This window comes from Diprion similis, chromosome 8 (assembly GCF_021155765.1).
Source record: "Diprion similis isolate iyDipSimi1 chromosome 8, iyDipSimi1.1, whole genome shotgun sequence".
Taxonomy (NCBI): Eukaryota; Metazoa; Arthropoda; class Insecta; order Hymenoptera; family Diprionidae; genus Diprion; species Diprion similis.
The window spans coordinates 26,255,170-26,269,809 of record NC_060112.1 but is presented as its reverse complement, the minus strand read 5'-3'; the positions used below and the strand labels follow the sequence as shown (position 1 = coordinate 26,269,809).

Genomic DNA, 14,640 nt, shown 5'->3' with positions numbered 1-14,640 from the left:
CAAGAGATTTATTCACCGTGGAATGCTAATATTGTGCTTATTTATAATCCGCAATAACAGAAAAGCATCGCCTATTAATTTGGCACAAACCGAGTGCGCGGTGAACAGAAGATGAGTGTTGACGGGCTGCAATGCAAATGAAACAAAATTATCATATTATCATCTTGCAGTCGAGAGATTTATTAATAATTTATTAATAACAACAACTGAAGTCGGTATAACGCGGACGCGAGCCTCCCTTCGCAATATTGAAGAGTGACTAGAGCTTTGGCCTACCTGAGAGAAAGGGAAATGGAGAATTTGCAAAATCTAAAATCGACTGACACGTCGAAGTACAATTTGCGGTGCAACCGAAACATCAGCGAAAAAATGACAAAGAAAGATTTCGTCTATGACATACCGGCGCCGTTTCAACTCATGAGGAAGGTAAAAAGCTTTCACCGAATTTCAATCCAACTTATTTGCAGTGATAAGAGGAGGAGATTTTTTGTACAATTATCGTTAAGGTTCAGTCCTATGTATCGGCTTAAAATTTTATTTTTGTAGGTGAAAATTATTTCCTTCGTTTAATTATTTCTTTGTTTCTTGCCCGTGCGGTCTTTTTTTTCTTACTCTTTTCTTTCCTCGTCCATAAATACATAGAGTGAATTCCTAACGACTGCATCGTCAGTCGTATCCTAAAATTAATGCAGAGATCAAGAGCGGCTGTTTGCCAGGGCGACCAACCGTCATAAATGTAACCTCATAAATTTTCCGTAGTCTATGGAGGATAGAGGCAAAGAGGATATACTCGTTTGCAACTGAAAAAATGTCCGCCAAAAAGCTATAAATAGTGGTTTAACAAATCACCGGAATGGCGCTAATAAGCAATCAGAGTTCAATCTGATTGGCGCTTCCTTTCAAGGTCATATAGCAGTTCTATCCTTACCGACCGAGCAAACTTACCCGCTTTCTTTCTATATTAAATTGACAAATGAACGAAAAGGATTCAAATTTTGACGGTGCATCTCTCTGTCGTAAAAGAGTTTAGAAAAGTTATTTATATCCCGAAAATCGTCAAAAAGGGAGTATCTTTCATTTACGCAAATTATAGTCATTTCTAGTTCTCGTCACGATGGTACATTTTACTTCTCATTCTTTCCGGAATCGCACAAAGTCTTTGAATTATGCACTTTTTGATGTCTGAAATGCGGGAAATGTGGAGATAGTATTACGTATCAGAAAATCACACATTTCTTTTTACAATTTCGGGATATGAGTAACTTTCCTGAATTCCGCTACGAAAGAGCTATGCGCCGTCAAAATTTTAACCCTGTATTTTCATTTGTTAGTTAAATATATGAAGAAAACGGGTGAGTTTGCTCGGTCGGTAAGGGTAGGACTGCTACGTGACCTTAAATCAGAGTTCAATCTGATTGACGCTTATTTTAAATGTCAAATTTTTGCTACAGTAACGCGATTTAAATTGTACTATATTTTATGGACATTTTTTATGCACGGAGATAGTCCTTCTTACCTCTACCCTCCATATTGTGGTCGTTCAGAATTCATTTTGTACATCTTTACGTTAAATTTCTTATGACGAGGGATAAAGCCAGATCGATATCAAAAATTCGATTAATAGCTTTTACATCAACGCACCACATCGTTATAATAAATAATGCTGCTGAAGTGTCAAAAACTCGAGTCCAAAATAACCGGGATGATATCGTGTTACTCGAGGCAAATGTTTATGCATAAACATTTCCTTAAGTACAAGCATGTAAACGCGCGCCAGGCTAAAAGCCGAACATTGTTCGGAGGCTCGGAGGGTTTACTGAAAAAATATGTGTTAGTAAATTAGGGCCAACAGGGAAGGCAATTTAGTATGCCGTAGTAAAACCAATCGATATTACCGCTGATAAAAAATAATACTCTATAGATAAGGAGGACCAAAATAAAATCTCGCACCCTGCATTGGTGAAAAAGTGCTATTTGTAACCAAGCAGTGAATTTATAAAATATTTGCAAAATTCGAAGTGTAATTTCATCACCAATTTTATCTTTTTCAGGAAAAGTGTTTACTCTCAGGATTGAAAAAACCGCGTAGTAGTTTCGGGTGTTTTATAACGCCGAGTGCGATTACCGAAAATCAAGTAAGAGCTGCTGAAAAGAGCAGTGAGGCAAAGATAAACAAGAATCCTGTCGGCCTTCTGAGGCTGATTCAACCGCAGAACTTACAAATTGCGAGCGGAAAAAGTTCGAGCCAACCACCCGGAGTCGCAAGAATTGTTCATAAACAGGAAATTCCAGGGGCCGATGAAGAAACCGAAATACGCCGGCAAATCGTTCTGCCAATTCAGCTTCGCAGGAAACTTGGATCAGACTCAAAACCACCTCGTTACGCGGTAATCCCGACCAATGAGGGACTCGAATTAATCAATGAATCCGCCGAGCCTCACGCTGACCAGGTTCGAATTGGGGAGTCTAATGAACGAACCCTTCGAAATTACGAATTTTCATTACCGCGTTTATTCGGGATTATCCGAATTCGGATTTTCTCTGCAAAACCGTTAAGCATCGTCGATCTCTCATAAGAATTCGATTTATTTCCTGGAAAAATGTTGTGATTTTCATTAATTGTGGTCTTACAAAATTGCCCGACCTTTTTTTTTCATTCAAATTTTGGGTTTGATTTTTTTTTAAATGGGTTCGTTGAAGAATAACCACCAGTTTATTGGGATTTCGAACATTTGGTGACACGTTTAAATGAATTTCAAACCAATTCATTGCAACCAGCAAACTTAATATCGTTTCAAAGTGATTAACGAACATTTATAGCTGCTTGGGTTGAACGTAGAGCCTCTTGGACTTTATCGAAAAAGTTTTCGCGTAGACGGGAGGATGTGTTTGTCTAAACACGCTTGCGAGAAGCTGTGTAACAGAAGTTTAGTCACAGCAGTAAAATCTACAGGACAAATTTACGGGAAATTTACCCGCACGCGAAGCCGCGGTGGATTTCAAACTTTTAACGTTCGTTTATTTATCGCGTTTAACCCCGTGTTTGAGGTGAAAAGTTCAGCGGATTGTTTTCATTAGTTCTGGAACATGCCTGTTTTTCTCTCCCTAAATAATTTCAATGAATAATGCTTCTCTGGTGAAATGTTTTCACTCCGAATTATTTTAACAAAATTGGAATAGATGAAAAATAAATCACCTTCAATATTATCATTCGTTGTGGCCATGTTGGAAACACAATTGGTACAAAGATGGTTTGATCAACGTGAGGACTGATTTTCAATCAAAAAAGTTTACCAAGTTGTAAAAAATTCTCTCCAAAACTCGATCAAAATCGGATTTTAATCACCGATTAAGTAGTAGTAGTAGTAGTAGTCGAGGAGATTTAAAGTCAAATTAAGTACCAATTGAATTTCGTTTATTCTTGGGTATTCCCGGAACCTCGTTTGCGGGCGATTAGGATTCCATTACCGAAACCTTTGGCTAACGATTATACTTCCGTCGTCCGGCAGGTCCCAGAGCGCAAGATCCTGCGGTTCCAGTGTAATTATTGCCAGGAGCGATTGGCGACGCGACTGTCTTTGTCGACCCACGTCAAGTATCACTGCGGCACCTACTGCACCACCTGTTTCTGGATCCTGAAACCGGATGAAACGATGACGCAGCACATCCAGAGAGCACATCCGGTTCCAATTCCCGCCCCAAATCCGTCGACGTCTGTTCCTCGAAGGTGAATTTTCGCCCACCTTCAGCGCGGTTTTCATCACAAGTGGAATATCCTCACTTTAAGGATACTTTGTTCACAGTGTTATAAGTGTTAATTATTTTGTACGATATTCCGGGTTTACTCTCAGAATAATTATCTGGTATACGAACTCTGGGTGTAACGTTGCCAACGTAATGCCTCATACGTACGCAGGAATTATGGTCTTGTTCACAATGCCTGCGGATTCTACTCGTCAGCGTATCCTGTAAAATGCCATTGAATACACCTTTGAAGTTACGGGCACTTTATGTATAGCTAAAATTAACTTTCGGTAATGAGTTCGAAATCACCGTTCCAGCCTTCCTCGTCCTTTTGAATCCTTTATGGCAAAACAAGTGGAATATATGCATGGATGAATAATTGTTCAGAGTGCGGTAAACAGCTTGTGATAATAATTTGATAACAACTTATGACTGTCCGCATCGTGAATTCAGGACGTGAATTACCCAGCGTTTTAATGTTAGTTATTAAGTATGTAATATTATTATGTAAAGTCCTTGCAGAATTTTTAAATATTGTTTAAACGAACGTATACTTGTGTATGATTTTTTTGCAAGAGTTTATCATTCGATTAACGATGCCTGTGCACACGAGTCCTTCGAGAAGTACTTAAGATGATTAGAATTAAGAATTAATTCCTCGTCGCGAATCTCCTTGCGGCAGTAAATTCTAGCACACCGATGCACTTTGTATCACAACGTGTACAAACAATTACCCTAATGTGTAATTTACCAGGCCAAAATTAGAGACGGAGTAATAATTCATTGGACATTATACAGAGAGTTGAAACGTCTCGCCTGACACGGGTTTACCTAGTTTTGTATACCATCGAAAATTCAGGGTATAAATGAAAAACGGAAAATTAGCGAGCTTTGTGAAAAGTGTTTTTTTACAAAAATGTGGAAAACTGCAAGTAGAAGAAGAAGAAGAAATGAAGTCATAGAAAATTTATTCCGGCTATGAAATTTTTTTTCATACAAACACCACAAAACTGAGCCTGAAATTCAAACGGAGAGTCCTTCGGCCTTTGTGAATCGATTCGTGAGTTCCGGAGCCACAGTGCCAAGGATTCTCTCCACGTTTTCGGAGCAGCCAGTAAACGTGACTTCTTGTCCTCTGACCGAGAGATCCTTAGCGAGGAGTTTGATGTTCTGCAAGGAAAGCATGCTCGTGATAATTGAGTTGGGTAAAGTCCACCGGCCACTCGTGTGTTGCCGGTTGAAAATTAGATACGAAATAAATCACACCGACCTTAGCAACCGTTGAGTCGATCCTCTTAACGTTTTTACAATTGAATATTACGTCCGAGGAATTTTTCTCCGACAGCTTCATTATGCCGTTCCGCAGATGCTCAGCCGCGGGGAAGGAAACCGTCTCCTCGGGCATCACCTGGATGAACGTCTTTCCCTCGATCTGAGGGTTCACGTAAGACAAGAGATTTGTTAATGTTAATAATTTGTTAAATTATTAACATTATAGAATAGAGTGTGACCCCCATTGTTTGAATAAAAAATCAGGAATAGAAGTAATTTTTGCTGAAATTTAACGAAAAATTCCATTAGGTTGGTCAGATACTATGTCGAAAAATAATTGACAAGTGTTTTTTCTTTTTTAATTCAATGTTCGTTAACAGAGATATAGCAGCTTGAAATTGACGCGTGACGTCACAATGGGCATAAATATAGATATACTATAATGTGAATATTATGAAGTCACACGGAATTCAATTTGATATATCTTTGTTAATAAATATTGAATTGGAAAAACAAAAAACACGTGTCAATTGTTTTTCGACATTCTATCCGACGACGGACCTAATGGAATATTTTATTCAAATTTTTATTATTATTTTTTATTCAAATACCTAATCGAAACGTTAAAAATGATTAGACTCTGGTCGAGGAATCGTGTCAGATTTTTAAGTCCCAAAATTAGTTGACACGTTTTTGAGTTGAAAAATTATTTACGCAGGTGATTCTTTCGACTCAGAATTTCACTCGTGGGATTTTCTCATACCTGTTCGATTCGCATTTGAACCGCCGGTCTAGCCGAGTAGTAGAACAAAGGTATGAGATTGAGACCGATGCCTATGACGATGCCGAGTTCGAGACCCAGGAAGACACACGCGATGAGGGTTGCGATCAGGACTATGAAATCCACCTCTGAAGCAAACGAATGTTACGTTACTAATAAAATCATATTTTGATGAAGTATAGTGAAAAATCCGAACTCAAATGAGGTTTGAGAGAAGGAATTTCCGCCGCAAGTATTAACACCGATACTCACTCTTGGCTCTCCAGAGTAAAGCGTAAGTGGGAAAGTCCACCAGGTAGTACATGGCGCACAGAATAACACCGGACAAGGTTGCTCGAGGTATGAATCTAAAGGTTCCAGTAAGAAGACCGACTGCCAGGAGCACCAGGATGCCTTAGTGAGAATAATTTTGGTATATATTACGAAGAGCTGAACGATTCTGGAAGTGGAAAAGAGTTTAAAACCAGACTTCCTTTCGAATTTATGCTAAAATTGACTTCTGCAGGAAATTGCTTTCAGCACTCGAGTAAAGATGGCAAGGAAGTTGGTTAGAGTTAAAAATTCACCGGTGAAAAGTCCTCCCAGCGGTGTCTTCACTCCTGAGGCGTAATTCACGGCAGTTCTGGTAAAGGACCCGGTGACTGGCATCGACCGGACAAAGGATCCAAATATGTTACACAACCCCAAGGCCAGCATTTCCTGGGTTGCATCAAGGGCCTTTCCCATGGCTGAAGTGAGATAAGAGAACCGAACGTCGATAAAAATTACTTAAACCATTTATGAATCAAAAAGTCAATATTTCGAGCTCACAGAAGGCCTTGGCAATGGCGATGTGCTCGATGGTCGAGATGATCGGCATGGTTACCAGCGTCGTGCCCATCCCTGTAACCATGTCGACGAAGGTCAGCGTCTCGTTTCCAAACTGCGTCGAGAAAGGCGGCCAGGAAAGGGGCGGCAATCCCTGGCCCATACTCCCTGTGGAAGACGCGGACAGGGTGAAATTGATCTTTGGGATTTGAGGAGAACGCGTTATCACTCACCTGTCAGCCGAAAGGGTTCCATATCGTAGACGTAAAAAGCGTAGGCCAGCCCCGTGCCGAACACAACGACGATCGCGTTTCGTCCCAGACCAATCATCCACATGACTTTTTGCCAGGCAGTCCCGTTCCTGCGTCCCGGAAGGTTCTGATTGCGATTTACGAAATATCATTCCTGCTTTACCCTCGGTTTCGCGGTGTGTTTCAGGCCCGGCCAGGAATTGGCCAAAATGATATAAGCAGACGCTACACGCGTGCTCTCGGGTACTATCGTAATAACCTTTAGACTACCGGGATTTGATGAGCTTTAATCCCAATAGAAAGTTCTCGAATAGTGTGCCTATATCTTAAACATAACCTATACAAAGTTCCGATCACAGGTATAACCTATTATTTAGGCTTTCCAAATTCAAGAGTTGTAGTTTTGCATGAGACCTGGATGTAGGATGCTTGGGGTCGCTGATAACGAACCTGGAATCAGATATTCGAAATTCAATATGGCGAATAATAATCCAAAAAGTCACTCTGCGCAACCATATTGGATCCACCATGATGAAATTTTGAGTTCAAATTCGTGATTAATGACTTCAAAAACCCTCGAATCCCGAGTATCATCCAAATTGAGTGTCTTTTCGAATTTTAGTACGCCATATTGAATTTCGAAATTTTGAGTTCAGATTCGTAATCAGTGACCTCAAAATCCCCTGAGTACAGAGTCTTGATAGATTGCTCCACAGCGCCTAACTTAGATTTTCCGGCGACCTAGAGGTTAATTGTGCGGAATTATAGCGGGCATTCCATACCTCTTCGACCTGGGTCTGACCCTTGACCTCTCGCACTGGGCGTGTGATTTTTTATATAATTTTCCTGACTTTCAAAGGAATTCGGTTTTTATATATATATATATATATATATTTCTTTTTTACTGGATTTCAATTTTCTACAATTTTTCAAACCGATCTCATCAGCAAAATCAGAAAAATCCTGTCAGATATAAAAAATTTTTGCTTTCTTACTGTTTTCAAGTTTTTTATGAAAATAAAAATGCATTACAAAAATTAGAAGTAGGAGTTATTTTACTATGAATGGTTGTTGAAACATTTTCATACGTTTCGGAAGAATAATCTCCCCCCTCCGGCTCTAAGCTTAAAAATTTTGATATCTGACCAACGATTTTGCAGAATTTTTCCAGATTTTTAAATCGTGACGATCAATTAATAAAATTGTTTTAATAAATTGTATAAAATTGAAATCTAGTCAAAAAAATCGAAAAACAAGAAAACCGAATACCTTTTATAGTGAGAACAATCATAAAAATCGCGGGCCAATATGTAGGTACCTTAAGGGCGACCAGAATCGCGATGGTTCCGAACCCCAGGAGTGCGTCCCACCAGCCTATCTGGTCCAGATTTGTGAATACCGAGACCACGGAGTCAATGAACGAAGAACTCGGCCCTGGAATCCCCAAAATCGGCTTGAACTGAGACGAGGCAATTGTCACCGCAGCTCCGGATGTGAAGCCAGTAATTACTGGGAGTGAAATAAAGTCCAGGAGAAATCCTTGGGAAAGAAATAGTCACATCTGTACATCATTTGTCATTTCTTCAGAATTGAATTGGTGATAAAAAAAAAAGGAAAACAAAAAAAAAAATACGGACAAGTGCGTGTACGACTCGCACCCTGGAGTTTCCGCACAAACTTAATTATTTTTTTTATGTGATATAACTACAAATGAAATATTTTCAGAATTTTTTCTTTACTTATGCTGTGAGAGCTTCTTTCTCTCCAAATTTCACGATTCTAGGTTAACGGAAAGTACAATATAGGTTTTGATTTGTGAGTTTGCGAATATCAAAGTATGCGATATGAATGGCTGTATCTTTTGAATGCATTGACTTGGAAGGTTGAATTTTTTAAACATTCAAGTGACCGTCGACATTGGTATTTGATGTTAATTTTAGGTTAACACATCTACCCGGTCCTGAAAAAAAGGGTCTTGACAGACGGACAACGAAGTGATCTCTATAAGGATTCCGGTTTTACCTTCCGAGGTACGGAACCCTACAAACGACGTTTGATCCTTGCCTAATCGCAGGAACAGCCCGATATGATGAATTTTTTTTCACTGATAAAAATAGCCGATGAGTTTTTAAGGTTAGGAAGGAAGGTGAAAAGTTGCGGCGAGAGTATCGACGCCATTTACGGCATCGAAAAAGTGTGGTACAAGACACATCGAACGAACAAATGGGAAGGACGAAGGGGGAAGTGATTTGTAGGAACAGCAAAAACTAATTCACTATAAATATTTTCCACTTTGCTTCTCGTTAAGAAGCCGAAGGTAATTCTCTTGAGGATATTTGCACGAAACTCAAGTCAACTATTTCACTGGAAGTGTTCCAGGTTTTCTCTATACTAACCGATAACTCTTGACTAAGGAATTTTCCCGGAATTCCCGAGACGTTAATTACTCATCGTCGATGTGGTTGTTTTAGACGCACTTTCGAACTTGACTTCATTATTCGAGGAACTTGAGGTGGTTCGTCACTTCGGAAGACTCCGGGTACATTTTTACGTGCCTTGAGGCAATTATTGATTCGACTGAACACTACAATCGCCAATAGATATATTGGTGTACAGGCATCACGACTTTATGGACGGTTTGTCGATCCCTCGGGCATTTCTGTACCTCATTTGTAAATGTCGTACTTGTAATGAATCGTCGACCACATATTATTCTCTGACGCTTCTATGGTCTTAATCGAGAAAATGGGGAAAGCTTAGTGGCTTAAAACGGCAGTTCGAAAACAAACTGACTAACTTCCCGGTTCTGGATAAGCCTTGAAATTTACCAAGTGAACGAGCTAAAAGCATTAATCGAGGTTCGTAGATTTTTTACCCACAGTCAACTGCCATCCATTAAAAATGTGGGTACTTAACCTCTCCAAAGTCACTCGATGGAAAAAAAAACCCGCTTCTCTTACGTTTCGTTCGTTTTTCGAAGTTTCGCTTCGGTTGCCGTTTCATTTTCCGACAGTCATGTTAGTAGATTTTTATTTATTTATACGTTTGTTCTTTTTGTCCAAATAACGGTGAGGTGAAAAGAAAGAAAATCGTCATGCGTTTTAGGACAAAGAGAATCATTACCACGAATTGTGTCAATTACTAGATGTTTGCTTTCAATTTCCTCTACCATTTACCTTTCAATCTGCAATTATTGTCCGCGGTGGCAAGTTTTCAATCCTGTTTCTCGCTCTGCAGCACGGCAAAGAGAATTCGGGCAAGCCAACTAACTGCGAACGAACTTTCGATTTATTGATAAATATTTCCCTGATAATGGTCCAAGACAGAACCTAAGTTCTGTCCTTGGGTGGTGGACCGCAATCTCGTTAAAGATATGTCCTTATGTAGTCCCGGATAAGAAAACCTCCCGTGTCTAGATTCGGGTATACGTAGGCTGCAAATATTCAATAATCGAATAGGAATTGCACGGGGCTCGACGAATCCTCGGAATTGTTCGTAATTGGCTTATGGCATCTCGTAATAGGGGCCGTAATTCAGAAATAACTGTGTTGGCGCGGTGTAATTTGATTGTGCGGTATAATATAATTGAGTAATTCGGTAAGCCTGTAGATATTAAATTTGGACGACATTTGATTTTCGAGCCTCGCCTCTTGCCACAACGGAAAATACCAATTGTCAACGATTTCGTGTCACGTGAAATGTTTAAGTGAAATGTCGAATGTTCGAATATCCGAATATCGTGCGAAGTTCCGTTTCACTGATAATCAAGAAACCGTTTGCTTACCCAAGTGAAAGATCCCGAGGACGGTGATGATGCATCCCTTTAGAAAACAGATCAGAACCGCCATGTCAGCTCCGTAGTTCGCGACCATCGACTGGACCATAACGGCCATGATGGCGGTGGGTCCGATGGTGATGTTGGTGCAGGAGCCAAAAAATATGTAGACGAAGGAGGCCATGAACGCCGAGTAGAGGCCATACTGGAAGGGAAGCAAAAGTTATTAGAGATCCAGTGAGAACCATGGCGGAAAAAATCAGCTCCGAATGCGAATACCTCGGGATTAAGACCAGCCACAATTCCGTACGCTATGCCCTGAGGGATTGCGGTCAGTCCGACTGTGATCCCGGCCAGCATGTCCTGCAGGATCCAGCTTGGCCTGTAACCCGGTGCCCAGGCAAGGATGGGCAGCCTCCGCTTACCGTATTTCGCTAATTGCGCCCACCCGAGCTTCACTGAAAGCGTCGAAGATGTTTGTGAGTTGGCTTCAAGCGCAGGGACGCTGTTCTCTTGGAAAGCAAGTAAACAAAGTGTCTCTGTTGCTTTATCGAAGGATTTTACCCTTCCCAAACACTCAACGAATCCCCTCTCGGTTTGGCTCGAGGGGTGAGAAAAATCAACGAACTCCCACAAAGTGCTTTGAACTTGAGCGAAACACTGAGGAATCTGTTTTACTCAAGTGTCTTGGAACCTTTGCTCCTGAATCGAATCCTCGTCTGTCTCTATTCACCGACTGACATATGTGTTTACGAAATAAAACCACAAGTTTGGTAAACCGTCATCTGATTTCTCGAACTTTGCATCCCTACATCCTTGTCAACAGTTGAGGATGAACAAGTGTTTACATGTGATATCCACCAACACTATGAGGCGAAGATTCTTTAGATCCTCTTCTGGACTTTCTAACTTTGGACCGAATCGCTCCATCTCTGAATTCTTCAGTTTCAGTTTGGAGTGGCAATAAAGTCTCTGTGTTAGGCACGCACGAGGGCGAAAGATACTGTCGCGGGGTTAAAAGTTTGGACAATATTGCTACCCGAAGGTATAAGAAAGAAGAACCATCACGGAGTGACCCGGCTTTTTTAAAACTGTTATTGTTATCTATGTTTCCCAGACTTCTTTTATAATTTAATATTTCAAAGGTGACACGTTCGAACGAAGGATGTGTAAACCTCCCGGGACAGACGGACAAAAAAATTTATCCAGCCGCTACATTTCAGTCTCGTCGAAGCCATTTATAAAATGATAGTTTCTATCTACGTGATTCTCTTCAAATAAACTAACACTCCTCGTATTATCGTTTGACTACAGTACAAAACTTAACTTTGAGTAAACAGCTGATCTTTTGAAAGGAAAAATTTGAGGTAAAATACAAAGAAAAGTAAAAATTTTATGATGTTCAGAGTAACTCGATCCGGTTAAAGAAATTGGTTGATTACTAATAATCAGTGTAATCGATCAACGAATGACAGCATGGAAAGAAAGTTCTACTGCAGTTTGCATGGATGGGTGAGCAAAAATCACTGGTTCTATTTTAAACGAGTATGAGTTGTTTGAATAAAAGTTGTACCGCATTCTTGTTCGGATTGTAATCATGCGATACATGGAAAATTAGTATACTCACTTTTGTTTAACGTCCAGCTTGTTCTGCGACCGAAGTTGATACCCTCCTTGTGACAATAGAGTTTCTAACCGAGTATCTAAGGCTATCTAAATCTTGTGACGTGTTGCGTGATGGATGTGCGTTGCAATTAACGCGGAACCACGTAATAACCAATTGCGTAACAGTATCTGAGTCGCAACATCATTAATGCATATCACTGCCGAAATCCCTCTGACGATAGTTAAGCTAAGAGTAGGGTTGATCGTTGAGAACTTGAGCTGGTTCTCCCCTAAACAAGTCGAGCCAGATCAGATGATGGAAAGTGAATAACGATAATTCGATGAAGAAATTATAGCTTCCGATATCGACGAGGCGTTCACGATAATTAAGCTAGCTTTAATGCTTATCGGGGTAACTTATCATCTCGTAGAAGAAATAGCTTTTTAAAACACCTTATCAATACATATATCTCTATATCTAAAGGTCGCTAAGATCGGAGCGATGTGAATTCGTTACCGCGGACTACCGATTCAAGGTAGTTCAATTTCACCCACGGATAAATCAATTTGAAGGAGCAATTATCCAGGTCTTTGATGATCGAGGAATCGTTCGTAGACAAAGGATAGAACGCCCTTGATCCTGTGCGGACATTCCTTCTCCATCGGTCGAGCCGCGGTGTGAAGAATCGTGAGAATCCCGACAATGGCATTGAAACTTTTAATCAGTTACCACCAAAGTCGACGGAACTTCTGAACGCGCAATCCAATTTCAATACTAAGTCTCAGTGCTCGAATTTAATACTGGAAGTTGCGTGCCAGACTTGCCGAATCAAGCGACGTGGAATCTGTTTAGAATTTCAATTTATCTATGCGATTTCCTACTCAGACTTAACTTCCATTTGATTATAAAAAAGAAGGCAAAAAAGTTTTATTTTAAATTAAAAAAAGGCACTTTAAACGTAGATATTTTTGTACTATTTGCAACCGATCGACGAAATCCATCAGCAAATCGAACAGGAATCCGTCGCTACACAATGCGGAGATATTTCACTTGAAGATAATTTTGGTGCTTAGGAGCGCATGAAGCTTGCGGTCTACTATAAACCCTTTGTGGGATATTGCTGTTGGTTAATGCAAAGCCGGAAGGGTAACGGATGCTGCAGCATCGTTTACCGATAAAATTTTAGCATCTAGGTGCTCTACCTGTCTGCCTGCCGGCTGTTTGTGTTCAGAGTATTAGAGGCACTGTTCAGTTAGGAATACAAGGCAACCGCCGCGTTATATTACACGGCTGAATCACACCCCTGACTCCTCAACCGCCAGCCTCCGCTTTGCTCAGAAACGCTAAATGTGAGGAACAACTAAGATAGAGATCTTGCCAACTTCGAGAGGACGGAAATGGGACTTTGTTAAAGTTAATAGAAACACGCGCGGGACCAAGAGACCGCTAACGATTGAGGTGTTAGGCCTTACCATCAAGGACAGATGTGTTATGCCTTACCGCTAAGGATGGAGGTGTTATATCTTATACTAAGGATGGAGGTGTTATATCTTACACTAAGGATGGAGGTGTTATGCCTTACCGCTAAGGATGGAGGTGTTATATCTTATACTAAGGATGGAGGTGTTATATCTTACACTAAGGATGGAGGTGTTATGCCTTACCGCTAAGGACGGAGGTGTTATATCTTATACTAAGGATGGAGGTGTTATATCTTACACTAAGGATGGAGGTGTTATGCCTTACCGCTAAGGATGGAGGTGTTATGCCTTACCGCTAAGGATGGAGGTGTTATATCTTATACTAAGGATGGAGGTGTTATATCTTACACTAAGGATGGAGGTGTTATGCCTCACACCGGTACCCCGCAGGTGCATCGAAAATGGTCGGTGTATCCTAATATCGAAATCGCGGACAGTGAAAGGAATGTCTTTCTTTCGGTGGTCCTTATTTAGAGTGTTAACGAATTAACCCCCCCCCCCCCTCCCCCCTCCCAAATCAACTGCAAATAATTCCAAAACACTGGCTTAGTTTTTTTCAAATTTTTACATCAACACCCTCGAAATCAAACTTTTTTTATTTAGCGGAATTGCAATTCGTCTAGATTGCCTGGTATGATAATGTGAATTTTTTTTCAGACATAAGCACTAATGTTCACTAAAACCTCGCAATTATAAATTTTTTTGAAAATTATTACTCATACAATAAAATATATACGTAGCAAAAAAGGTTTTACAATGTTATTTCCGTAAGAAACTTCGATCACACAGCGGAATATCGTTAGAGTTGAGGTAAAAATTAGAAAAACTAGAGAATTGTTTGTGAATTTAATTCGATGTCGATTTTAGTGCTAAGGCGGAAAAAATTCGTCAACAGCCTAAATAAGGATCACCCTAATCTTTCT

At 40.3% G+C, this 14,640-nt stretch overlaps 2 protein-coding genes across 2 annotated transcripts; one reads left to right on the top strand and one right to left on the bottom strand.

Annotated features, from left to right (window-relative positions):
• Positions 1-161: 161 nt before the first annotated feature.
• Positions 162-3,731, top strand: LOC124409145. Its single transcript, XM_046886563.1, has 3 exons — positions 162-433; positions 2,305-2,450; positions 3,510-3,731. Exons 1-3 carry the CDS (start codon positions 292-294, stop codon positions 3,729-3,731), a joined length of 510 nt encoding a protein of 169 aa, XP_046742519.1. The 5' UTR covers positions 162-291.
• A 981-nt stretch (positions 3,732-4,712) lies between these two features.
• LOC124408669 (sodium-independent sulfate anion transporter-like) lies at positions 4,713-12,460 on the bottom strand. Its single transcript, XM_046885788.1, has 11 exons — positions 12,258-12,460; positions 10,910-11,088; positions 10,640-10,835; positions 8,174-8,394; positions 6,838-6,982; positions 6,608-6,772; positions 6,364-6,525; positions 6,050-6,190; positions 5,780-5,925; positions 5,015-5,176; positions 4,713-4,914 (listed from the first exon to the last, which is right to left on the bottom strand). Coding segments are annotated over exons 1-11 (1,665 nt in total). The 5' UTR covers positions 12,259-12,460; the 3' UTR covers positions 4,713-4,767.
• Between the last annotated feature and the right edge of the window lie 2,180 nt (positions 12,461-14,640).